The sequence below is a fragment of the Electrona antarctica genome (assembly GCF_951216825.1).
Source record: "Electrona antarctica genome assembly, chromosome: 11".
Taxonomy (NCBI): domain Eukaryota; kingdom Metazoa; phylum Chordata; class Actinopteri; order Myctophiformes; family Myctophidae; genus Electrona; species Electrona antarctica.
The window spans coordinates 15,418,778-15,446,367 of record NC_136792.1 but is presented as its reverse complement, the minus strand read 5'-3'; the positions used below and the strand labels follow the sequence as shown (position 1 = coordinate 15,446,367).

General features: G+C 42.7%; 2 protein-coding genes across 2 annotated transcripts; one reads left to right on the top strand and one right to left on the bottom strand.

Annotated features, from left to right (window-relative positions):
- The first annotated feature begins 5,537 nt into the window (after positions 1 to 5,537).
- LOC306932262 (serine/threonine-protein phosphatase 5-like) lies at positions 5,538 to 27,590 on the top strand. The gene is made up of 13 exons (XM_079514000.1): positions 5,538 to 5,674; positions 9,197 to 9,438; positions 10,856 to 11,003; positions 11,473 to 11,594; positions 19,225 to 19,290; positions 19,833 to 19,931; positions 21,106 to 21,211; positions 22,132 to 22,274; positions 22,592 to 22,679; positions 23,163 to 23,203; positions 24,061 to 24,239; positions 24,805 to 24,886; positions 27,196 to 27,590. The coding sequence occupies exons 1-13, from the start codon at positions 5,578 to 5,580 to the stop codon at positions 27,256 to 27,258; spliced, it is 1,476 nt and encodes a 491-aa protein (XP_079370126.1). The 5' UTR covers positions 5,538 to 5,577; the 3' UTR covers positions 27,259 to 27,590.
- On the bottom strand, positions 15,842 to 17,419 carry LOC306932905 (E3 ubiquitin-protein ligase TRIM39-like; the record flags this gene model as incomplete). The annotated part of the gene is made up of 1 exon (XM_079514880.1): positions 15,842 to 17,419. One exon carries the CDS (start codon positions 17,417 to 17,419, stop codon positions 15,842 to 15,844), a length of 1,578 nt encoding a protein of 525 aa, XP_079371006.1.

Below are 27,590 nucleotides of genomic sequence, written 5' to 3'. Positions count from 1 at the left end.
TTTGTACAGGGCCTGAGGTGAGAGAAGTTGAAACGGGAACCCGTCCAGCTCCAGCAGCAGCGATCAGCACTGGAGGAGGAACCAGCAGCAGCAGCCTGGTTCCAGGAGTCACTCAGCCAGGCACGCTCCCCTCGTGTAACACAAAGTGAGAAGTTGAACGCACCGTGTCAGTGAGTGAGAGGACCAACCAGACTGGAGCAGAGAGTTGTCTGACAGCGACGCTTTATCAGGAGTAACAACTCATCTCTCTCTCTCTCTGTTATCCAGGAGTCAGATTGCAGTGCTCTCCTCCTCCCTGTATCAATCCATCCAACAGCGCCTCTTCCTCCTCAGTCCTCACACCTTTTCTTCTCTTTCGGCGGACGCTCCTCTCCTCTGACACAACTCTCTTCTCACACTATCCCTCTGTTCAGCTGTATCTCTCCCCCCTGTGCTCCTCTTTCTCTCTCGGTCAATCTTTCTTTCTCAGCAGGCCTCTCTCTCCCTCTCTATCTCTCTCTCTTGGTGCTTGTCAGAGCTTGCTGGTGACAAAGTGATTTGTGGAGAGCTGCTCTGTGGAGCTCGAGCTCAACTTTTCCCTCCCTCGCTCTCTTTCTCTCTCTGTTACTCTTTCTGTTTTTTCTTCTGGTTTTTTCGGTTCCTGTTACTTGTCTAATAGAGCGGAGGAGCTGCTCTCCGCCCAGGAAATGAGGGTAACGGCCTCAGTGCAGAACATCTGCTGTTTAACAGCGAAGCTCCACTGCCTGTCCACACACACACACACACACACACACACACACACACACACACACACACACACACATACACACACACACACACACACACGCACCAGGAAGAAGCAGCCAGTGGCAGAATGCACTGAATGCTTGGCTCAGTTAGTGCCACCGGCCTTCCCCCCTCAACACACACACACACACACACACACGCACACACACACAGCATGCACACACGCACGCGCGCACACACGCACACACACACGCACACACACACACACAGTCTGTGTCTGTCTGTCTGTCTGTCTGTCTCTCTCGTCCGGCCTGTCTGGGCAGTGCAGCCGTGATGAGTGACATGTCAACACAAGCCTTCCATGGGCACCAGTGTCTGGCCAACCGACCGCTGCATTTAGCAGGTGCCAGCCAAGGTAAACGACTGCCAGGCCAGAGGGAGCGGAGGCAGCCACACACCCCAGCCAGCCCACACCGTTCTGTGTGGGTAAATAAAAACAAGGAGCGGAGCAGTGGATTTCACAGGATGGAGATTCAACAAGGCTCACTGTGTTGCTGTAGGTTAGGTTTTGAGGCCTGGATCTGAGAGCTGAATTGTGATGCTTCTTGTATGGAGGGGGGGGGGGGGGGGGGACTACTATAGGCTACTTGTGTTAACCAGTGGTTCTCAAAGTGGGGACCCCCAGGGGTCTTTGAGGGGGTTCCAGGGGGTCTGGGGAAAATATATAGTATTTTTTCCACGTTTGTTTTAGCCTCTGCATGGGTGCACCACCTTCTTTTTTGTGCAGAAACAGGAACTCAGTTTGGCTCCTCCCCTTTATTAGTCCACTTCCTCCCACAACAACACAGTTTAACCACTTTAACCCCATATATACATTGGTTATTTTAAAAGAGCCAATCTAAATCTTGTCATCAAGATGCAACACATTGTGAGCTTGTAGATCTTCTATTTTCAAAATAAATCTTAAAAGAAAAAAGTCTTGTTTGGGGTCCCCGGCACACAACATTTTCAGATGGGGTCCATGGCCAAATACATATTAATGTGTGGGCCCTTCAGATGAAAAGGGTTGAGAACCAGTGGAATAAACAAATGCTAGCCATTCCATCCCTGTCTAACGGGTATGTTTCTAACAGGAAGTAAAAGAGAGTTGAGGATTGAGGAGTTGAGGTTTACCACTAAAGCAAAATGCCACCCTGGGTAAAGGTTTGAGTTGTGTTGTTACCTCGCTATGATGTAACTCAAAATATTGACAAGATATATAGTCACTCTGTTGATTCGAAATTGGTATTTCAAAAATATTACATTGCACACAGTGAAACAGGTTTCAAAGTCACTATTTTAGCACATAATAAACCAATGCAAACCAAACAGTTTCTGCCAGTGTATATAATATTCAGCTCACTATTTGAATTAGGAAGAAGATCCGGGCCTGGGCCATGGCTCAGTGGTCCAGGCACCTTGGCTGGTAATCCAGTCTGGCAGTGTGCCGCGGGTTCGACTCCCGATCCCGACGGCCTTTACTGCATGTCTTCCCCCCATCTCTGTCCCCATTTCCTGTCAGCCTACTGTCTGTCCCTCCATAAAAAAATATAAAATAAAGGCGAAAGCCACAAAAAAAAACATTTAAAAAAAAAGTAGATCCGGACTGGATAGATGATAGATCTTCAATCAACAGGAAGTTGACATTTTTAGAAAGAAAGAAAGAAAGAAAGAAGGAAAGAAAGAAAGAAAGAAAGAAAGAAAGAAAGGCCATGTCGAGTTTTGTAATGTAATAATCTGCTTTGTTTGCGTTCCTTTGCATGCTAAGAGTCTACTCTTAAAGCTGTCTCACATTTCGGCGGCTCATGTAAAATAACTAAGATACCTCACCAATATTATTGGTATAACAATTACACCATGGCATTAACCCAACCACCTACCATGTTGTTTTAAATCCCATTAAATCAATTACACCATGGCATTAACCCAACCACCTACCATGTTGTTTTAAATCCCATTAAATCAATTACACCATGGCATTAACCCAACCACCTACCATGTTGTTTTAAATCCCATTACATCGATTCAAGCTCACAACACCTTGTAAGCTTTATATAGATCTTCTATTTCTGAGAATGTTCCCCTATTTTCACCGAATGGTTCTCCTTTAGGCTATGATGCTCAGAATAGGGACGATATGGTTCATGAGGTTAAGTCTCTATTATGTCTGGTTTATGGTTGACACCAAACCACAGTTTAGATGTGGAAATCCGCTGGTCTAAATAACCTATTCATCAAAACTCTGCTCTTAAGGAGGAACGGGTATAATAATAATGAAATAGGCCTATAATGACAAAGTCCTCTAAAATACAAAAAGCACTACTACAGGCACACTCTGAAAACAGTTTGGCAGTGTCCCTATTACTTGCCCTGGCCTCGACCTCCTACAGACGTATGCACAGGCTCAACTTATGTAACTTAAATAGCACTTTATGTAGACAGAGCACTCTATACACATAGTTTCCTTAAATAGATATTCCACTGTTAGGTTCTTAAGCTTATGTAGGATTCTGACTTTTTTATGTTTTGATGTATTACAATGTTTTTAGTTCTTGCTTATTGTAAATCGCTCTGGATTAAGAGCGTCTGCTAAATGCTAAAATTGTAAATTGTAATTGTGACACAGTGCTGTTTAGATATCACTGATTCCTGTGAATGGTAGGAGGGTGGGATGTAATGAGGATGACATATCACCATATTTGTTTACTTTTCGTTATGCATACTGTCAGGAGCTCTAACAGGTGTGTGATGCCACCTGGTGGTGAAACAAAGGATTGTTGAAAACGAGGAACATTGTCCACTAGTGGGACTGTGCTGTGCACTATTCAGGATTATTTGCTATGTTTTCACATAGTAGAACTGGTGGTCATTGACGTTAGTGCAAAACTGTCATAGGAGAAGTACGAATGGGACAGAGACCAGAGACAACAACATGCCGGATAACCTAAATGGTTTCTAGGCTATATTTGACAGACTGAATGGAGACATCTCCTCAAAATCTGCCCCCGACCCTGGATGGAGAGATGGCACTACAGCTGGCACTAACTGCAGGTAGGCCTGTGCTGGGCAGCTGGCAGGGGTGTACACATCCTTAACAGCTCCTTCTTCTGTCATAATACCAGTCTTTAAAAAAAGCAACACAAGCACAATGAATGATTTCAGAACAGTGGCAATGAAGTGCATGGAAAAGCTGGTTCTACAGTCCATGAACTCTGGTAATTCCTGAGGCACTGGACCCTCTACACTTTGCCTACCGCAAAAAATAGGTCTGTGGACCTGTGGAAATGCAAGATATTATTTACATATGCTCTTTCTGGATTACAGCTCGGCTTTTAACACAATACGGCCTATGAAGCTAACTGTGAAACTGGCAAATCTTGGTGTACCAAGACCCACCTGCAACTGTATATTGGACTTCCTGATAGACAGGTCACAAGTGGTGAGGATGGGAAGTAAGTCCTTACAGTTAGCACTGGAACACCCCAGGGCTGCTGCCTAAATCCTAAACTCTACTAAGAAACGAGTCGGTGTACAGGGAACAGGTGAACAACATCATCAGCCTCGGAGGACAATGACCTCGTCGTCCTCAATGTGGATACAACGAAGGAAGTAATTCTGGATACACCATCAAGGGGACAGAGGTGGAACAGACAGACAGCTTTAGGCCTTCATGTGTCAAAAAATCTGAGCTGGACGGAAAACACTGTTGCTACAATGAAAAATCACACCTGTGTGAAGTGAGGGGCGCTCTTATCATCGTACTTCATCATCAAGCATCCGTCGAAAGCATCCTTACCACCGGTATCGAAAATGGTGGACCCTGCTGTAAACAAGTCTTAGTGCTTTATCATAATGGTTTCGTCCACAAAGTAGCAGTTTTTTAATTGACTTGCTTTCGTTTGAAATGTACCCACATGTCAATCAATCAATCAATTGCGGTGTGGTTTGGAAACACTATCCAATTCCAAGCTGATAGCAAATCGCTCCAACGATTAGAGAGAATATTGATCAGGTCTCCCTGAGTCCCTGACACAATCTACACACAGTGACAGTGCTGTAAGAGAACATCGTGCTCACCCTCTGAGTCTCTGACTCAGAGTCAGGACACAACCTGACACCAAATGCCAGAGAGCATTTCCACCCACACTTTTAAACTGTTTTTTCACCCTGCCACTGTGCAATTACCGGTAGTAGCCGAGTAGTCAATATCAGTGGTGGCTCAGGGGTAGAGTGGCCGGATGGAGGTACCCGCATGGTTGCCAGTTCGAATCCGGGAGTCCCAGAGTTAGTGTTGAAGTGTCCTTGAGCAAGACTCTGAACCTCTAATTGCTCCTGATGTGCTGGTTGGTGCCTTGCATGGATACTTCTTTCGTTGTATCCATGGGTGAATTGATGCACATTGCACAATCTATGTAAAGCGCCTTGGATAAAGGTGCTATATAAATCCATCAGGACAGATCATGAATGAACTGAATCACGAGTCACGACAGATGCACACAGACGCACATGCAGTCGCACGCGCGCGCTCTCTCGTATCTCTCTCACACTCACACCATAGAGTATAAACTCACACACAGAACAGTAATATTGTAGATACGGTAGATGAAGGATACATTATTAATGGAGATAATGATAAACCTAAACCGGGTTTAAATGAAGCAGAGATGGAAGGAATAGGCAGTGATATAATTAAACACCAGAAAGTGGCAGTAGAACACATTAAACAAACATTTGAGGAGTGCAAGATGCCGTAAAACACCAACGAAGAAAGGAAAAGTTCACTTTGCGACACATTTTGCGACGCCCGAACCAATGGCGCATGCGACGACAGACGGCAGTGAGAAGAAGATGGCGGAGGGGGATAAAAATGCAGAGTTACTCAAGGAGAAGGCGAATAGTTACTTTAAAGGTAATTGCTGCGGTTGTGACAGGTTCACCTCGTGTCCCGGCGGCACGCACGGAGTCGAACCTGGCCGTCCGCGTGGCGCCGCCGACTCTTGCGTAAAAAGCACGCAGCTTGCTAACCCGAGAGACTAGCTAATGTTAGCCTAGCGAGCAATGCTAACCGCAGGAAGAGCGTTCATTCATTGGACGCCGTTACACCGAAACCGGCGGCATGTCGAATACTGTGACCAGAGGGGGCGCTGTTGGAATTTCGACCGTTGCGCGTTTATTTTGTAAACAGTAAACGCACAATCCAAAGAGCTTTTCGCGCGATAGCGTGTCATCCCTTGACCACTTCAACCGTATACATTATAAACATTGCATAAACTCTACATAAAGCACGCATTAACTCTACATAAAGCACGTATTCGCTGAAACGGAATAAAACGAATATTCCCGGAAGTCACACAATTCGATAGGCCCCACATGTCTGCAATGTCTTCCTTAAGATAGAAGAAGGAAGCAGCTAAGGACTTAGCAACTGCATGGAACTCCAACATGAGCCACCAACGCGTGTTGTAACTGTTATGAAAGGATGATTTGTACAAACATCATTGTGTTCACCTGGAATGTTACGTTGATATGTCATATCCACTTAAATGGTGTGGTCAGTTTCAGCTTGAAGACTTTTAAAGGAAGACCATTTCCCACCAATGTCGTGGTGTTATGTTATGATTGCAAACTTTGTCTTGATTTCTGAAAACAATGACTCAGTAACTCAAAGTAATGACCTACCATATCTCAAAATCTATTTATGTATCTCAAAATAATGACATGGCTTCTAAAACAATGACAAATTCACTTAGTATCTAAAAAAACAAAACAAGACACTATCAAGTATCAACTCATTATAATTTAGATTATTATGATACTTTGAGTCATCAGTTTGAGATATTAATAAGTAATTTAAAGTTTCACATTATTTTGGGGGAAAGCCGTTTTGAATTGCATTTCCACTTATTAAACTATTAGGAGCATGCTGACTTGAAATCTTTGTCATTTTATTTTTGAGTAAGATTAATAGAATGCTGGTTCTCCACGTGAGGTCATTGAGGTGGTTCAAACTCCATGTAGTAGCTACTGTAAATGACTGATGGTTAGGAACCAAATGGACCTGTACGGGTAACTGTGAAGAGTGTACAAATGAAACCGAATGGACCATTAGTTATGAGTCCAGTTGGTTACATATGCACACTCTTAAGAGTTAAATTACAAAAATAGATTTGTACAGTTTAGAAAACAAATTAAATAAAAATCACACATGAGATGGGGGTCAATGAGCATTAAGTCTTAATGCATGTAAAACTGTGGGTCCTCGAAATTGATAATCGGTCGGTGTCGAAAACGGTTACTTTTCAAGCGCACAACACGGTTTGAAGCTTGAAGATCTGCTAATTTTGATGCTTATGTGTGACGCTGTAGTTTAGTGTAGTATGATCAAGTATAGGGCATTTACGATAGGATGTTTCTGCCCGACAGTGACGATATGCCAGGGGATTTGAGAATAGCAGGAGCCTCTAATATGCACATGAACAGGACTGACATTGTGTGAGTGACAAGTCAAAGCAGATGCAAGGGAGAGGCATTCTGTCAGGATGGCGTAGGTCTCCACTCATGTCTGTCGGATATCAACACAATAGGCAATCACACACAACGTTACATGTTGGCAGCAAAGAGCTCTGCCATTGTCTTGACATACTGTATTAGGCATTGTGGTGGTTGGATGAGCTATGGCGCTGAAATGATAGCTGCCATAAGCACTTAAGTCTTAAGCCCTAATTCATTATCCTACAGCAAATGACCCTGTTTTAGCTAGATAAAAGTTATATTTATGTGGAAACATTTTTGCCTTTAAGCCAAAAAGGGGGACACCAGGACCAGGTTGAAAGTCTCCTGGAGGAGAAAAAAGGCCTAGACCAGCTATTGTCATACTTTCTAATCCCAAGACCCCCCCCCCAATTTGATATGCATCATTAGGCCAACCATGGACCCCATTTGATAAGATTATTATTATTATAAATCTCTGGGTCCCTAATCTAATAAAGAACAGTATTGAGTTTGTGTCAGACATGATTTGGTCCAATATGGTCTGTCATTTGGTTCCGAATGCCATTACTGTTGGTAAAGGGATGTACTGTAATGTTTGTGAAATTGTCTGTGCCTGCCTGCCTACCTAGCATCTACCTAACTACCAACCTTCCTACCTACCTACTGCCTGCCTACCTAGCATCTATCTAACTACCAACCTTCTTACCTACCTACTGCCTGCCTACCTAGCATCTACCTAACTACCAACCTTCCTACCTACCTACTGTTAGGTATAGACAAATCCATGGAGCAGTGCCCTGTAGGCCAGGTGTTGCTAATCAGTGCTGTGGTATAAAGCTGCGCTAAATGGTACACCAGTAACACCACAGCTATAGCCGTGCTCAGGATACCCTGGCCTCTGTGGATTCGTCTATAGACATAACAGTGAAGCTCTGATCAAAATTAACCAATACATTACTCTAGAATATGATGTATTTACATGTCACTGTAATAACAGTGTAGATAATTAATGTATCAGTCTTTTAGCTGGGGATCCCCTGGAATTACCTCAATGACCCCTGGGCCTCATGTTGAGAACCAATGGCCTAGACATCTGTTGATTAGTTCTCCTACGTTGGCTAATAGCACTTAATCCTTATATACTGCGTTGCATGACAAATTGCTAATCTTCTAAGCCAATCAACAAGCTCACAGTGTATCGTAAACTCTAGATTTTGAAATTGTTTGAATTTTTGCCGGGGGGGGATTTCCTCTTTGGGTGAGCTCTGAGTGGTTGTTCACACAGGGGGAAATTGGGTTTGATTTATGGGTGTTAGACTTAACACTGAGCAGTTTGAACGCCAAAGTTTTTGTTTGCTGGACAGTCTCCACGAGATCGGTACCTCCGAGACGTCATTTCTTTTTTCACCCCTTTTTCATTCATACTGTAAGATATACTGTATCGTGACTAATATGTGCCAGTGGTCATGAACACCGAATCCGACACGGCCGCAGGCACAGTTTTTAGCCGTTTTTCTGCTCAAAATGGTATAAAGTACGATGTTTGGGACCTTAGAAAACATTAATCCAAGCTCATGCTGATCAAAATAATCCCCCTGGGTATCGTCCACAGCCTTGAGTGAGGCTACACTACAGCTGTGGAGGGCTACACTTCCTGGTTGGCCAGGGGGCTCTTCTTATTTGTTTTTTTGTGCATTTCACTGGCACTGGCCTCACTATCCCGCATAGGGTAATGGGAGGGAACGTTAGAAATAGAGAGGGAGAAAAAGTTAGAAATAGAGAGATGATGTTGGTCTGTCATTATCGAATAATCCACTGAAAGTTATCGAACAATCCACTGAAAGCTATTCATTAAAACGCAGGCTACTCTTTGTTAGAAAACTTGATGATTTGCTCTTTCCAACAATGATTATGATTATTTTTTTTGTTTCTTTTTTAGATAAGGACTATGACAATGCAATCAAATACTACACGGAGGCTCTGGAGCTCAACCCAAACAATGCCGTATTCTACAGCAACCGCAGTTTGGCGTACCTGCGCACAGAGTGCTACGGGTATGCCCTGGCCGACGCCACTAGGGCCCTGGAGGTCGACAAGAACTACATCAAAGGCTACTACCGACGCGCCACCTCCAACATGGCACTGGGCAAGTTCAAGGCGGCGCTAAAAGACTACGAGACGGTAAGAAGCCCAGCTTGTGCCAGCGCGGTGCACTTGCAGTGGTGTAAAGCAGGGGTTCTCAACCCGTGGGTCGCGACCCCTCGGGGGGTCGCCAAATTATTTTGGGGGGTCCCCAAAATATTAAAAAAAAAAAAAAAAAAAAGATTATTTTTTTAAAATTTTATTTTCACGATTTTTCAAAAATAGCAGACCTACAAGCTCGTAGCGCGCCACTCGGTGGCGCGCTATGAGCTTGTAGATCTGCTATTTTTCAATAGCTAAATTATAACAATGTTTAAAACACCAAAAGGGGTTCCCGCCCAAACTGGTTTAAGGTTATTGTAGCAGTCAATTTATATTGGGGGTCGGGAGGGGGCGGGGCGGGGGTCCCGAGACGTTGCCAAAGCATTTTCGGGGGTCCCCGGCCAAAAACGTTGAGAACCCCTGGTGTAAAGTAACTACGTTTACTCAAGTACTGTACCTAAGTTACATTTTGAGGTATTTGCACAGTGGCGCAGTCAGTAGCACTGTCGCCTGACAGCTAGAAGGCCCTGGGTTCGTTTTCCTCCTGGGGACGCTGTGGGCACTGGGTGAGTGTTCTCTCCTCCGCAGCATCAATGAATTGTGGACTTTTACTTGTAACTGAGTATTTGCATATTGCAGTATATAGTTACTAAAAAATAATATATACTTTTTCCACCACTGCGGTTTTGTGCACTAGGCTGCTTTTAAGGGTGCCAGGTAGGCGGAACAGATTGAATTCATGTATTGCATTGCCAGGAGTGGCGTACAGTTACACACAGAACATATTGCATACCATAAAATGGGAATCAACCAATCAATAAACCACCATAACATAAATCACATTTGTTGTATAACCTCACAAAACATACAAAAAGACCCCACATGTACTTACTTACATTGTCTTGAAAGTTTAGAGAAAATTATATCATGAAAGAGGACGTAGATAATATACGTCGACAGGTGGGTGCTGGGCTAAAGATATAAAATGGTCTATATATCTATTTCATTCTTCTGCAAAATATCTGCTTTGATTTTTAGACTTAGACAATTATATCGTTGCTGTTAGGCAGAAACCATATCTCCACATTTTTACTTTTTGTGTTTTAGTTTAGTTTTTGTAAATGAATGACCTACTTGATCGTATTGTCATGCAAAGGCTTGTAATAACCGATTTACAAGCTCGAAAATGCATTTTGAGCTTGCTTATCTGCTATTTTAGTGATGAGGTTTCCACCAACAGAGAAGATATTCTATGGTATATTTTAATAGACAGAATACTTGTATGATTGAAATGGTAAGCATAACTTTGTTTACTTCAGGTTCTGTTGTAGCTTGTTAATTTGTTATGAATCAGTAGGATTCCCTTGTTGTGGTCATCAGGTAGTGAAGTGAGTTATTCCCTTGTGGTCAACAGGTAGTGAAGGTACGGCCCAACGACAAGGACGCCAAGATGAAGTTCCAGGAGTGCAACAAGATAGTAAAGCAGAAGGCCTTTGAGAGAGCCATCGCCAGCGACGAGATCAAAAGATCTGTCGTGGACTCCTTAGACATCGAGAACATGAGTAAGTGGTGCTACTACTATGCTACTAATTGTTAATTAAGTAGCCTGAAAGTACCCAAGCTTTCCAAGGACTAGAGGGGCAGGTTCAAACTAGCGCTGGAAACTGACACCAGCTCCCTATTGGTTCACCAATCTATGAAATGGCACATCTGTACGATTATATTTGAATTTTGTGACAACTCAACCTAATACAATTACACAGTCAAGATAATAGTTTCAGTGTGATTGTTGTTGACTTTTTATTTGAGTTCACTCAATTATAATACTGTACATTTGGCGTTGTGTTGCATGTAATGTTTCTGTATTATTACAAGAATAGTACAAAGGCTTTATGCAAGCATTCAAAACCTTTTTCAGTCTTGGAAACTACTTTTTACTACATGAACTATTTTCAGCTTCAAATGATATGGCATCATGATACTAATCCCATGTATTCCTTTTTGGTGTGCATCTCTGATCTTGTAATGCAGCGATTGAGGATGAATATGCTGGACCCAAACTGGAAGACGGGAAGGTAACATTGACGTTCATGAAGGACATGATGGAGTGGTTCAAGGACCAGAAAAAACTCCACAGAAAGTGTGCTTATCAGGTATGTATGTGTCTTTGATTGTAACAGGACGGCGCAATGCAGACAAAACAGTCATAGTGATGATATATCTACATAGAAGATGTGACAGATTTTCAGCAGTTTGCAGGTTTACAACAATGAAATGTATCAATAACATAGTGAGGGTTCCTAGTAGGAACCCTCACTACTTCCTACGGTCATGAAATTCCTGGGGGAGAAAGTTTGCAGGCCTAGAAAAGGTTTGGAATTAATCAAATGTTTTTGGGAATGGTTTTGGGGAAAAAAGATTGGAATGGATATGTTTTTTGCTATTGATTTTGTTATTAAAAACCATGCCTTGTCTAACATGACGTGTAACATGGTAAAGCGTAGTGCTAGCCTGTGCTGCACGAGTGCGCCTAATGTATACAGGATGTCATGTGAAAAATAAAAGATCTGGCCTGGACGGCTGGCGTAGTGGTCCGGGCACCTAGGCTGCTGATGCAGCTTGACAGCGTGTCGTGGGTTCGAATCCCGATCTCGACGACCTTTGCTGCGTGTCACGCTATGTCCTGTCAGACTAGCCTAGTAACTGTATACTGTCTAATAAAGGCAAAAAAAGAAAACAAAATGATGTATTTAATTAAAAAATAAAGTATAGCTACATGTTAACAACATGTTGCACTGTGATAGCTTGTTAGCTTGTAGATCTGTTCTTTTTGTCACGTGACACCTTCACTTGAGACGGTCTTGGGGCATTGATGGCACACTGGAGTAAGAGCCAACATATGATTGCTAATGGCCTGGAAATATATAAAATACTTTAGAAAACGTACAAAAATGTTTTGAAAATTCATTGTTAAAAATGTGTTGGAACCCGGCCTGTACAACCATATGATTGAACAAATATATGAAACGATACAGAAAAAGAAAACAAAGAAATAAATAATACACCTGCAACCCTGTTCATTCACTACTATCCTAGCACATTTGTTTCAAAGTATGTAAAGGGGGAAGGGGTGCAAAATATTGTTTTTATATCATAAATCTAGGTATATTGAGTGACTCCATCTTGCCTGATCCATCCTAGCACCAGACATACATGGATAATATCTATTCAAGTGAATCCCCTGTTGTACAGACAGTGTTTGCGGTGGTTGCCACCTATAACCGCTAACATATTTTGCTGTGAAACAAATGCTGTAATTTTAGCTTGAAGAGGGTTTGCTTTTCAGGCTCCCCGAAAATTGCAGATCAATGTGTTGAACAATTGAACATCATAGACCTAGACGTTATATCTATCTATAAAAGTCTCTGTACGTCTGTCTGTGTGTAACCCACTTTATAATAATAATAATACACTTCTTATATAATATATAAGGGTTTACAAAGCGTAAACAATATACAAGCGTGAATAAAATGCAGTGCAGCAAGGTAAAACAACATTTAATTAAAACAAAAGGAAAGTAAAAGATTATATATGTCTTAATAAAATGTGACCTAGCTAGACAACAGACCCACCCTCTTATAAACGGCCAACCTCCTTCAGAGCCATGCTGTAAAGATAAAGAGACTGAACTATGTTCAAGGTTCAAGGAATTATTACAGTCGGTGCTTAAGGTGCCGTGTGTGAAGTTGTTACTCCTAGGTGATCTACCCACTAATGTAAACATAATAATGTGAGCATGCAGGTGCTGTAATTCATCATTATGGGCATGTGGGGGCGAGTTGGGCTGGAGGGATATTGGCATTTCCCAAGTTTATTGGCTATATCTTGTTCATGGGTCTGATTGTCTCGGGGGAAAGGCTCTTTAGCAGTCTACTGCCAATGGCCTTATGTCTGCATGTGTTGGGCTGTTCGCCCAGACCCTGTGCTTTGCGATTGAGGTCAGCACAGTTCCCAGGTGGTATTGCGGTCAGTTGGTACCTCTGTATAAGGCCCACAGGACCTGGTGGTCAGTCAGGATGCTCTCGGTGGTACCTCTGTAGAAGGCCCACAGGACCTTGTGGCGTATGATCTCGAGTTTGCCCTCAGCGTTTAACTGGAGCACTGCCAGACCTTGGTGGTCAACCATCGGGATGGACACCTTGTGACCCATGCGGAACTTCTTCAATTACCTGAGAGAAAGTAGAGGCGACGTTGTATCCGGTTAGCTCGGTCGGTAGAGCTCTCGCCTTTGGACCACAAGGTCATGAATTTGATCCCGGGCACAGTCAACTCAGCGTATGAGTAGCAAGACTTCGGTGCAGCAAGTTGTGCGCTAAGTACTGGGAGCTGATGGTAGGTGTGGCGCTCCACCTCAGAATTCCATCTCCAAGGGGTCTAGCGCATTGTAACTGGGACAGACTCCTGCATGTTACTGGCTGATACCGTCAATAAGCCTCTCCCGACCTACGTTGTGCCTTCTTCACCGCCTGTTAGGTGAGTTTCTCAGTGATGTGAACTCCCAGGAGATGTCAAAAAGTCGTACGATTTGTCATACACATTACCGCAGTGAAATTTGTTCTCCGCATTTGACCCATCTCTTGGAGCGGTGAGCCGTAGCCAAGGAGCGGTGAGCTGCAGCCGTGCCGCGCTCGGGAATCATTTGATTAGTAGATTTTACCCCCCAATCCAACCCTTTGATGCTGAGTGCCAAGCAGGGAGGCATTGGGTCCCATTTTTACAGTCTTTGGTATGACCCAGCCGGGGATCGAACCCCGACCTCCCAGTTTCAGGGCGGACACTCTTAACCACAAGGCCACTGTCTGGTCACTGACCCTATCCACTGCAACACCTTCATTATAGATGACGGGGTGTGCTGTGCTGTTAGCCTGACCTCCTGTACCTCTGCTCTTTGTCCTTCCAACATTGAGAGCCAGGCTCTCCTGGCACCATGGTGTCTGGTTCGGCACCTTTCTCCTGTAGGCTAGGCTCTCATCTTCGTCTCGTCATGGACCATTAAGTTGGAGTTGTGTGTGGCCGTGCAGTCATACAGGCAGTAGAGGGGGAGAAGGTGTGATAAGATGTATACATCTATACATAGGCATTAGCAACAAAAAAAACATTACCTGTAATGGGGGCTGTACAGTGAGGAAATGTTCAAGGGGTAATTTAGTATCCACTGAACAGAATGTGCAGTAAGGTATACCGTATCTATACATTTGGGTGATTGGTATGTCGTCGGTTTCTACACTGTCCTGTCCTTATGGAAGAACACAGACTGAGCTGTTGTGCTTTGGTGGTTTCCAGGTCCATCACAGTAGAAGTTACTCATGTCTCAGAGAAGATAACAATCTCAATCCACATATTTAGCTTCACCTCAACGTGTCAATTTTTTTTACCTTGATCCATTGGACATTTGTAAACTTTATGCTGAGTAAGACCATTTTTTTTAATAAAGTGCCAAAGTGTATTTGACACTTTGATTGGGCATAGTTTCAGTGCATAGTGAGCTCTAAATACTGCTTGTTTTTTTGCAATATGGAAACCAAATGTTATTTACGCGGTGCTGTTTCTTTTCCTTTTGTGCCTTTATTGATAGTTACAGTGAAGACAGACAGGAAAGAGGCCACACACAACTCCAACTTAGTGACATGCAGCAAAGGTTGTCATGAACGGGACTCGAACACGCAACGCGTCAGGCCAGAGCCTATATGTGACATGCGCCTGGACCATTAGACCAGCGGGCGCCCCAGTGAGGGGAGCTCTTATCATCATACGTCATCTCATTCTCAACCAATGGCACATCTCCCACCCAATCACATCGGCCAATCACAATTTGCGTCCTCACTTTTGTCTTCAATGTTTGTGTTTACACACAAACCTCCAAAGCTGGACATAGGAGGGGCTAGCGCCTCTCAAAAAATATAGCTGCAAGCAGATATAAGACGGGGTCAAGCTCAAAAAGAAAAAAATCACAGTCTTATCATACATCATCACACTCCATTCGCATGTACGGAAATGCGATATCTTTGACGTGATTTAGCAAATCATAACAATTTACTCATTTGGGAGATCAAAAGGTCAGAGGTCTTTGACTGTGAGCTCCAGTTCCTGAGGGATTCTCACGGCCCTCTACCATATTGCCAAATTTCGTGATGAACGATTGCACAGAACTGCCAAAACTGGCAGTTCTTGACCCATGATTAATGTTATGTGACGAACCTTGGAACTTGGACTTTATATATATTATATATGCACTTGTCTTAACCTTAGCCGAGCTACAGGTTGTAGGCTATTTTAGCTATTAATGTTTTGCAAAGGTTCTGCCTCTAACAACATGCCAGGTTGACTATAAAGCAGAGTATTACACTATACTCTGATTGACAGGAGAGATGATAAGGGGAGCAGAGTTTTTACCATTATGAAGATGAGGACACAAGTATGGAAATAGTTTCTCAGTGAAGTTGCAGCCAGTGAAAGAGTAGATATGATTTCTGGCCTCCACATCATAAAAGGAGACCAGGCCCTCCTCATAATCCACAAACACCCCCACTTTCTGGAGCTTCTCTCTTACAGGGAGGAGGACAGGAGGGTCGGTACCAGCCCAGTACACATGTTCATCCCTTAATGACATGGTCCAGTAACCGTTGTTGGGTCTAAATGCGATGGATCCCTTCCTGTTGATGGACTCTGTGGCCATTCCCAAATCCCAGTCTGTCTTCCCTTTAACCTGAACCTCATAGTAAAATCTTCCTGTGGAGAAGCTTTCTTTTCCTAAGACACATGGACATGGGTAGAATCTCTCCTTGTTGTCTGGGAGATTTTGCCATAGGCCATGATTCACTTGTTTTCCATCCTCAGAAAGGATAAGATAGCAGTGTGCTGTATCAGGGTCAAGAATTACATTCACTGCATGTTGCTGGACGCTTTTCAGTTCAGCGTCATAAAGTTTCTCTATCTCTTGACTGATTGTCTGCTCCAACTGAGCCACAGCTGTCCTCACACTCCCCTCATATGAAGACGGGTGGACATTGATATTTGTCCAGTCCTTGGTGGGTGGAAGGCTGCTGACGGATGCAAACATTTGGAGGAGGTGGAGGTGGTCTTCAGTGTATGAGAGGTGCTTAATGTCACTGCTTCTTTTCTTTAACTCAGTGATTTCATTTTCCAGCTCTTTAATGAAGGCTTCCGCCTGTTTCTCTGTTGCTTTATGTTTTTCAATGCAGCTCGTCAGAGCAGTGAAAAAGTGCGTGCATGTGTCCGCTATCTCCTTGTCTACGTCTTTGTTGCTGAGCTCTACCGAGTATTTGACATCCTGGATCTTCTGTTTTTTCTCCTGGATCATCTGCTGAACTTTTGCTTCTGTCTTTCTGAGCTCAGCCTTCTTTCCTTCACATTCCTCTTTCAGAGATACAATTTGATGTACCTTGTGGTCTGCCTCGATGCATATCTGACAAACACACATGTGGTCAGTCTTACAGAACATCTCCAGAGGCCTGTCATGTTTCTTACAGATGATGTCCTCCAGGTTCTTTACAGGGTTGATTAGTTTGTGTCGTTGTAACGCTGGGACCGTCTGGTGACGTTCCAGGTGAGTCTCGCAGTAGGAGGTGAGACACACCAGGCAGGACTTCAGGGCCTTGTGCTTGGTCTCTGTGCAGACGTCACACAAGACATCATCCGCTTCAGCAGGTTGCTGCTGAGACTTCCTGAACTGATCGGCCATCTCGGAAATCAAAGTATTGATGGAGACCTCTGGTCTCTTATGGAACTTCTTCGCACACAGTGGACACTGACACACATCGTTAGTATCCCAGTAATATGTAATACAGGTTTTACAGTAGTTGTGGCCACATGGAGTGGCAATTGGATCGGTGAACACATCCAGACAGATTGCACACCGTAACTGCTCCTCAGACAGACAACTGCTCATACAGGCCATTTTTAAACACTGAGAATCAAAGTGTGTCAAGTCAGGTTTATTTGTACAGACACCTAATCAAACCACGTCATACTGACAACATATAGGCGTGCAATGTCATCGCAGAGACGGACGTTCACAGGGAAACTCTGTGAGGCAGAATACTCCACCAAGATGTTTGCGGGGGAGGAGATGATTATTAAAGTCTGCACATTGATCTTCATTGTCCTGCACAATCGGCCGGAAGGTGCACATTGGGAATGCACGCATGGGAATGAACGCATCTCATGTAATGCAGTACCCCTTGTCAGAGAACCCAGTGTACCCTTGGCCAGAGTACCCGTTGTAACCCCTGTGTGCAGTATCTGTTATCATAGTACTTGGAGTCCAGTCTGTCTTTAGTACTATGACGTCATATTGATGACATCAGGAATCGCCATGAAAGGGACAGACAAATAGTCTACAGAGATTTGTGGATTCTTTGATATTTTTGGACAACGTCCTCAGGACATTTCTCGATATATATATATATATATATATATATATATATATATATATTCTCCCAATGTATGAATGAATGAACCATTGTAAAGCGCTTTGAGCACTTGGAAAAGCACTATAAAAATGCAATTCATTATTATGCAGACACAGAGTTGATGGTCTGAGGACCAAATGACCAGTATGTATGTATGTATATTTATTTTGTCTCACTTGTTCACGATCACTTTTCACTTTTGTAAATAGACCACTATTGGATATGAGATTATAGATTATAAAAAGAAAGTTATAAAAAAGAAAACCAGAGGAAACTAGAAAAAGTGCCCCTCGGGGCACAGGTCTCCACCAGGTCAGGTAGGTTATTGTGGCCTCCTGGTGGCGCTATAATAGGCCAATCTAGAAAGGGTGCCATTTGATCTCACGCCTTTGATGGCAATTGGATGATTTGAGGCATTTTGTTCCAAAAATGTTTTGCTAGACAGTATCTGGAGGAGTAATATAAAAAAATGTGTTTTACAAAAGTCGGCCTCCTGGTGTTGCTATAAAAGGCAGATGTGAAAAATGCATGGTCAAAGGTTTTTCCTTTGCCTCTAGGAAGTGTGCATGCAACGTTTCACGCAGATCGGTGCAGTTTTAGGTAAAAATGTGAAAATCTGCCTCATGGTGGCTGTTGGTGACAGGTTAGACAGCTCAATGGGTTGCTATGGTTTCTATGGTCACGTGGTGTTGGGTGGTACCTCAGTCAGGTAGTAAAGTCAGCTGTTCACCGGTGGCGTTTCATGAATGGAAGGAGAGGGGGTGAACGACGGGGAAGTCCAACTTTGTTGACCGCATCGCTTTATGAACGCAAATACGCTATGCTACCTATAAGTCATTTGCACATCGCACTAGGCACTTTATTCTGATGCCGCTAAATTAATTGTTTTTAAACTTTAATAAATGAGCAAAACGCTGAAACACATTGGAGAGTTGGTAACCAAATGGACCCTCACATCTGCATTACTTAATTTACAAGAGGTCTCCACAATTACATGGATATCAATGGTCAATGTTTCCCTGTTATCCCTCCTATGGTACCACTCAATACAACATGGAATTTTGGGGGAAATTGTATCCATCGAACAAAATATGCAAATTCTTGTTCTGAGAGGCTAAATGTCATGAAATGGTGGTCCGTGGCTCAAATGCTGAATAAATAATGGCCCTTGATGATGTTGTTCTAGGACTCTTCAGGATGGCCACCTGATCCAAACCTGGCATTGGACAGGCCCTAAACAAAATGTTGCCGTATGCAGCGTTAAAATACATGCTTTTATCTGTTATTGCAGATTCTGATCCAAGTCAAAGAGCTTTTGTCCAAACTTCCAAGTCTGATTGAAATCACATTAAAAGAGGTGAGTGTTGAATGATTATTAGGTTGTGGCTGTTTTAGTCAGTTCCTGGAGTACATGACAGTTAAAGCTGCACTACGTAACTTTCCCCTTCTACACCTGATTTGAACTCGGGTTTTTCGGCAGTAAACGTGCTGATGATTATTATTATTTTACCATTGATTGATCTAATGGAACCTGCCTGCTTGCTCAGGGGATACATTTAAACTTACCATCAGTTAAAAAGTCATGTCAGATCCTATGTCTAGGTGAGACCTAACCTTTGACATGATCTAAATGTCTCATTTGAAGAGCAGGGAGACCAAATACAACCATTGTATTAGTGTACGCTACCATACAGATTGGAGGATTTATCATTTTATTCATTAAAAAAAAGTTACATAGTGCCGCTTTAAGTAAAGACTGTCAGTGTCAACATTGTATTCCTTAAAGTTCTGCCCTAAAGTGTTTATTTTTATTATAATCTTTATGATGAAATGTTGTTTTGTGTATTCCCTAAGTTTGAACTGTAATAATGGCGTTTCTCTTTTTATACCCTACCCTAGACAGAAAAGATAACGATTTGTGGCGACACCCATGGGCAATATTACGACCTCCTCAATATCTTTGAGCTGAACGGCTTACCATCAGAGACCAACTCTTATGTATCCTTATTTCATTCAGAAATCATATTGTTCCCCTTTGTAACATGTGTGCTACTCATGTGTTTACCCATCTGCCATCCCATCTGTATTTGATAATGTTTCCATTCTTTGTTTTGCTATTTATTTTACCAAGATGAAAGTACACTGAATTTTACCCATTAACCCATTTTGGACTGAAGCCGATTCTAAAAAGCCTTCTAAATCCTGACCTAAGTTTTCTGAAAATTATAGCAGCATCAATTTCTTGTCATTTTTGAATACTGTACATACTGTACAGAACCCCAAGAGGGGTTCCCGTCCAGAAGGGTTAGAACACCTAAAGGGGTTCCCGCCCAGAATGGGTTAAAACCAGGCAAGCATCTGTGTAATAAATAAAACAAATATTTGATGTTTTGTCGTGAGACATGGCCAAAGCATTTCCGGGGGTCCCCTGCCAAAAACGTTGAGAACCCCTGCCCTAGGCCTAGGGGACACGGGGAGAACATGTAAACTCCACACAGAAAGGCCCTTTTGCCAACCTCACCAGAGAACAGGTTAATAAAGGAAAGTCCTCTCTGCTCAAATGTTGAATGTTCCGCTGTTTGGTAGAAATTGTATCTCTTTGTATCTCCGTATCTTGTCTTTTATTTCATTTATTTGCTCATGAATCAATAGTATTGGTCACCCTTTACATCTGTCTTTGGCCGCCAACCTCCATCTATAAATATATATATATTTATAGATAGAGGTTTTTTTTTTTGTGGCTTTCGCCTTTATTTTATATTTTTTTATGGAGGGACAGACAGTAGGCTGACAGGAAATGGGGAGAGAGATGGGGGGGGGGGGGGGGGGGGGGGGTGACATGCAGTAAAAGCCGTCGGGATCGGGAGTCGAACCCGCGGCACACTGCCAGACTGGATTACCAGCCAAGGTGCCTGGACCGCTGAGCAACGGCCCAGGCCATCTATAAATATTTTGTAATAATTATATTATTATAATAATAATAATTGAATGGGTTAATTAAAATGATTAACAAGAGCTTTGGACGAAGTCTCGCAACTCCATTTGAACGCAGGTCTTTTTATTTTTTTCCTAATTCCCTGAAAAGTAATGGTTTTGAAAGGATAAGGTTTCCACAGGGTATATGTTGACCGTAAGTGGTGCAGCCAAATCCTTAACCAACCATGCACTGCAGCTGTTTAATGGTGACTTTGTGGATCGTGGCTCCTTCTCCGTTGAGGTCATTCTTACACTCTTTGGCTATAAGCTGCTCTACCCTGACTGCTTCTTCTTGCTTAGAGGTTAGTGTACTCACCGTGCATGCATTTGTACCAATATGTTGCAAACTGTTATGGTAATGCATCAGCCTTGGTGCATAGATATTCCAGCATTCAAGGCACAAGTTATATTATTATAATTCTAATATATCCCAGGATATCAGACAACAAATTCAGGTCAAGTAGGCAGGCAATCAGTCAGTCTGTTATCTGATATGTCTTTATCTCCACCAGGCCGGAAGGGGTCGCGTGGATTAAAGTTCTCAGTTGCCACGACTGATTTCAGTCATGACTTATATGGAAGCGTGTGACTGAAAATAGTCTATCCAGAACCTTACAACCCACTGTAAGCTTCTAGACAGCCTATTTTCGGTTATTAGTTATTTTAAGATGAAATAGTATTTGAAGTGGTGAAACTAGCGATAGAATACATGTTAAATCTTCCATAAAACCCTAATGATCTTGCATATTTCATAAAAGCAAAGGTTTGAAATCCTCAATTGAAATCTGCAATTTCTTCAACTGGCCAATGGCCAGCTGTATGGCTACCGAAACATTATTATTTTACGTATTTAGCTTGTTTATGAAAACACGCCGCTAGAGTGTGGTGGTGCTCCTTTCACGCTATTTCACAAATCACAGATTAGGACTAATAAGGACTTTTTGCTTTACTCATTGGGGTCGTGATGGGCAGATTGTGTTCAGTCATGTGTTCATGTCATTTACGGGCTGGGGAGGAGTAGGACAGAGGCGTTTTGTCCTCTTGGTGGGGGCTCCTCAGTGAGGAGAAACCGCAGTGGCAAGCAGGGGAAGGAATTAAATGCGACTAAATTGGCTACTCAAAGAAAGGAAAAATACTTGTATATATTTTTGATAATTGATTCAATCGATTAGATCGATTAACTGTTGCACCCCAAAATGCCCCCCCCCCCCCCCTCGTATAGGTAACCACGAAACGGACAACATGAACCAGATGTATGGATTTGAAGGTGAAGTGAAAGCCAAGTACACAGCCCAGATGTTCCAGTTGTTTAGCGAGGTCTTCCAATGGCTCCCTCTCGCACAGTGTATCAACGGTAAAGTTCTGGTCAGTACGCATTTTAACCTGATTTGTCTTTCTTTCCACTACGGTCCAGTATTCTTATTATCTTGTATATGTTGTTGTTGTACATTGTTTTGTGGAGCATGTCACACCAAGTAATTACTGTGTGTGTGTGTGTGTGTGTGTGTGTGTGTGTGTGTGTGTGTGTGTGTGTGTGTGTGTGTGTGTGTGTGTGTGTGTGTGTGTGTGTGTGTGTGTGTGTGTGTGTGTGTGTGTGTGTGTGTGTGTGTGTGTGTGTGTGTGTGTGTGTGTGTGTGTGTGTGTGTGTGTGTGTGTGTGTGTGTGTGTGTTTCTCATGTCAGGTGATGCACGGAGGACTGTTCAGTGAAGATGGCGTCACATTGGACGATCTCAGGAAGATAGAGAGGAACCGACAGCCTCCAGACTCTGGTAGGGTAACTTGACATGATAACCTCATGGATTAAAAGTCTCAGTCACCACAACTTATTTCAGTCATTTGGAAACATGTCCCGCACCAAAATAGATTGGCTATTTTCAGTTATTTTAAGATTAAAGCATATTTCAAGTGGTCAAACTAGCAATAGAATACATGTTCATATGCATCTTCCACAAAACCCTGATGGTCTCGGATATTTCATAGGAGTAAAAGGTTAAAGCGTCATCCAACAGCAAGAACATGGGTTTAGGATCAGAATACCTAAAAATCTACATTTTGTGTCTTGTGTTTTTCGAAGACTGAGTACTATGGGTGCGTGGCTCCTTCCATCCTGTTTCACAAATCACAGATTAGGAGATGAGTCATGAGATTTTCTTTTGCTATCCCATGCGACCTGAGTGCACCGTGTGACTGTGACTAAACCCCCAGAGGAGAAACGGCCGCCCTTCAACGTTGTCCTCTGTTCCCCTCCTCAGGTCCCATGTGTGATCTTCTGTGGTCAGACCCGCAGCCTCAGGTTAGTTCCCTTGCATTTTATATAATTAACATCTCTGCAACAGCAGCATTGCTCCGAAAAGTCTTTTTCTGCAGGTTTATTATTCTAAACCAGTGGTTCTCAACCAGTGAGGACCACCAGTGGTCCTTGAGGGGGATCCAGGTGGTCCCTAGCTAAATGGAGAGTTGGTAACCAAATGGACCCTAAATAGATCTTTAACTCTTGATAAGTCTACACAATTAGAGAATGTAGAATAATTGTTATTTTGAGCGTTTGCCTATGGTACCAACATCAATACAGCAAGTTTTGGGTCTGACAGGCTAAATGTCATCAAATGGTGGTCCATGTCTCAAATGCCAAATAAATGATGGTCCTTGATGTGAAAAGCCTGAAAACCACTGTTCTAAACTTTGTTCAGCACCAGCAACTTAACTGAATGTGCACAACCTTCACTTTTGAACTAGTTCCCTTATGCAAAGCCACTCGAATCATCGATAGAATAATTATCACAAAGGAGATAATTCACGCTCGATTCAAACTAGTGACCCCACCGGTAACACTGGATGCACATGCGCAATTGCATATAGCCTACTTTATTTATTTCACTTTGGGAGCAGCCCGCTTTAAATAACCTCATTACCGTTGTCAGCCACTAGGTGTCCTACTTGGCATTAGGCATTCAGGTTCAGTGTTATGATTATGATGACAAACAAATAAGCAGCCAGATTGGTTTAACAGAAAAATCCAAAACTCATGCAGTAGTAAACTGATATTTAACTAGTGTTTTACACACGTGAAAGCTTCAATACTCATACGCACAATATCATCACATTATCAATATTGGCTAAAAACAAATTTGTGATTTCCATATTGGCTAGCCCGGGCGGTCGGTCAGCAAGCGAGGAGTGAGCTGTCAGTTTGGTCCGGATGTCACAGCACGCTTTCTGGAGCAGAACAACCTGGACTTCATCGTGCGCAGCCATGAGGTGAAGGGTGAGGGCTACGAGGTCACCCACTCAGGGAAGTGCATCACCGTGTTCTCAGCGCCCAACTACTGGTATGTGTCTTATTGCTTTTTCCTCATGCATGCATTAAAGTCCTGAGTCGCCACGACTGATTTCATTCAGATCGTCTATTTTCGGTTATTATTTTAAGATTAGAGCATTAACTAGAAATTTGTTCAGAAGAATCTTCCATAAAAATGTTTAAGTCTTGGATATTTTTATATAAAAGCAATGGCTAAAGCCTCAATCTGAAATCTTTCAACACTGTTTCACAAATCGCACATTAGGACTTGGTCATACAAACATTTTCAGTCTTGAGATTTTATTTTGCTTTAAAGTAAACCATTGATACCTGAAGCTGATTCTAAAAACGCCTTCTAAAACCTAATTTAAGTTCTTATTAACAAATTAACAAATTCTTATTAAAAAATGTAAAGACAATAATGATGTTGCTACATGTATAGCAATAACTAATGAGACACAGAGGTAGCATCCGGCTTCAAAGGTAAAACAACGTATAGGTTGTTTCATGATTATGGTAATTGTTGTCATTATTGATGCATTTCTATTTCAAAATCTTATGACTTGACTATGATGGCGTATTGTGTGTTTCAACAGTGATCAGATGGCAAATAAAGGAGCCTATATTCACCTCAGGGGATCTGACCTCAAGCCAGAGTTTCACCAGTTCACTGCTGTGGTAAGTAGCCAAGCACTATAAAAAGCACTATACCCTTTTTGTCTTTGTTTTTATTTGAAGTCTTGGAAGTTTATAGTATTTTATAATGCGTTCTTGCATAATGTTTAGAGAGCTGTGCCTCGTAAGGCAATGAGTATTTCACCCCCGTTTCTGTGGCGGACTGCTCGCCCCCAGCGGTTCTACTGAGGTTTAGGTTAGGAATAAGTTTAGGGTTGGGCATAGTTTTATTGAGGTTAAGTTTAGAAATATGGTTAGGTTTCAGGCACAGTTTTACTGAGGTAAAGTTTAGGAATAAGGTTAGGTTTAGTAGGGGTGCTCCGATAGATCGGTGGCCGATTTAAATCATCTGATTTCGTTGCTTCCACATCAGCAACGAATTTCCACGGAGTGAAAATGCGTTATTGTTTTGCTCTGCTATCGAATTTTGCGGACATTCGCTGGCGAATGCTACACTTCCTCTCACCAATCAAAATGCAGCCCAAACTAGTTGTGAACGTACGTGACGTGATTGTGAACAGAGCAGCAGCTGGCCCGAAAATAGCAGATATACAAGCTCACAACGCGCCGCTGTGACGCGTTGTGAGCTTGTAGATCAGCTATTTTCGGGGGGCAACCCAGCACTCTTTAGCTAGTGGAGATGCGGTGTACGACATGGTTTTCTAAAAACATTGTTCAACGCAAAATACTGTGTTCAATTGAGTTCAGGAGACTTCGGGGAAAAAAGCAATTCTCCTGAATGCTGCCTTCCGGCATGGCATGGAAGGAAAGGAGTGGTATTTGCATTTCTTTCACCATAGTAAATGCTGCATACGCCAAACTTTGATCAACTAAACTGTCATTGCATCTCTGTATATTTATACCGTCATTTTATTTTACCGACGGCACGGGTGGCCGGCCGTGGCATTCAACCCTTTCTTCATTCAACACCTTGTCTGAATTATTGAAGAAAAAAGCTGACTCAATATTTTGAGCTCCCTCCTATTCAAGAGCAGACAGCTACAAGTCAGTGTCATCAATATGGTATGGGTAAGACTATTCAAACAAGGCTGTATTAGCAAAGCAAAGGACACTGTATTAGCAAAGCGGTAGGGTAAGTGATATTTTTTTGTTAAAACAAAAGGTTTTTTGTTAAAAGGTTAAATCACTATATTCTGATTGCTAGGAGTCTCCCTGTCTCTCCAGCTCTTTAACTCTTTTTTTGCTGCTAACTGTTAGAATAAATGTAGTTAAGCTGTGCTACCGCTGCGTCCACTTTAACAGGATCCTCCCCCCCTGCAGCCCCATGCAAACACTCACTAACTATTTGCTATCATTAGCATTAGCGCACACTGTTGCCTGTCGCCAGAAATGTTTACACTCGGGAGCGATGTGGTACAAAGTCACAAATGACATCCGAACTTTGGATGGCAGAAGATCACCAAGGACAGCGATCCTAGAATTCCGACTTATGGAGGTTTGAAAATCCTGCTTTGAATCGAGGCAAACGAGAGCAGTTGTAACGTCCCATAGCTGGTGGTGACGGGGGCTCAACCACCTTATACACAGAGTATACGTGGGCGTACGTATCGTACCTAGCAAATAACAATCAGGAGAAAGTAGCCATTTATCACCTTGATTTTTATAGTGTTCCAAAGTTCCAATTTTGTCTGCTCATTTATGTGTCATCACTTACAATTCAAATTCAATACAACACAAATCTTGAATCGTATTATAACTTGTATCCTGATTGGATAAAATTTATATCCCAACCTGAAAATGATTTTTCTGGTGAATTAAAAGCTGGAGATACATGGAGACTCCTGTTACTGAACAAGTACTCTATAGTAATGAGTACTATCACAATATAGAGCTTTTTAACACTTATTTTAACCAAAGAAAATCACTTACCCTACCTTTTTTAAAATAAATTGAGATCGGTATCAGTTCCAAAAACCCGGTCCCTGATCGGAGCACCTCTAAGGTCTAGGCATAGTTTTTCTGAAGTTACCTTTAGTAATACCTGATGGAGAGTGGTGACTGCTCCAGGGTCGCCGGATTTGACCTTGGCTGTGTGTGTCAAAATGTGTGTGTTCAGGTTTTATTACATAATTTTGCAGTGATACATCACATAAGTATATATAAATATTTAGTACATTTCATATATACATTTACCGGGTAGTAACATTTCTTGTGGGTTTTTTAATTTTTAAAACATCCCCTCCAGTTTTCCCCCTGCTCCCACCTGTTCAAAAAGGAGAGAATTAGAAATAAACTAATATTTCTTACCTTGGCCATGAACTCATCCCCCACCCTCTCCGTCCTTTTCACAGCCTCATCCAAATGTCAAGCCCATGGCGTATGCCAACACGCTAATGCAGATGGGAATGATGTAGACTGTAGAGGGACCCGGTGCCTGTTGACTCCCATGACGACGACCTCCCATCTGACCTGAACCCATCCGCACATCACTCCCTCCAGTGCTCGCTCACACACACACACACACACTCTCACACACACACACACAAGCTCTTGTTCTGTCTCCCCCCCCCCCCCCCCCCCCCCAGTGGTGTCAATTCACATGTACACCATGATGTAGTTGACATGGGAAGAGATCCCTTAAGCCTGCAGAATACTCCAAACAATGTCAAACTTATTTTTTTCTTCTGCTTTGGCTAGCTCTTGCCAGAACGAGCAAGTTCTCCTGAGGATTAAACGGTTTTATTCA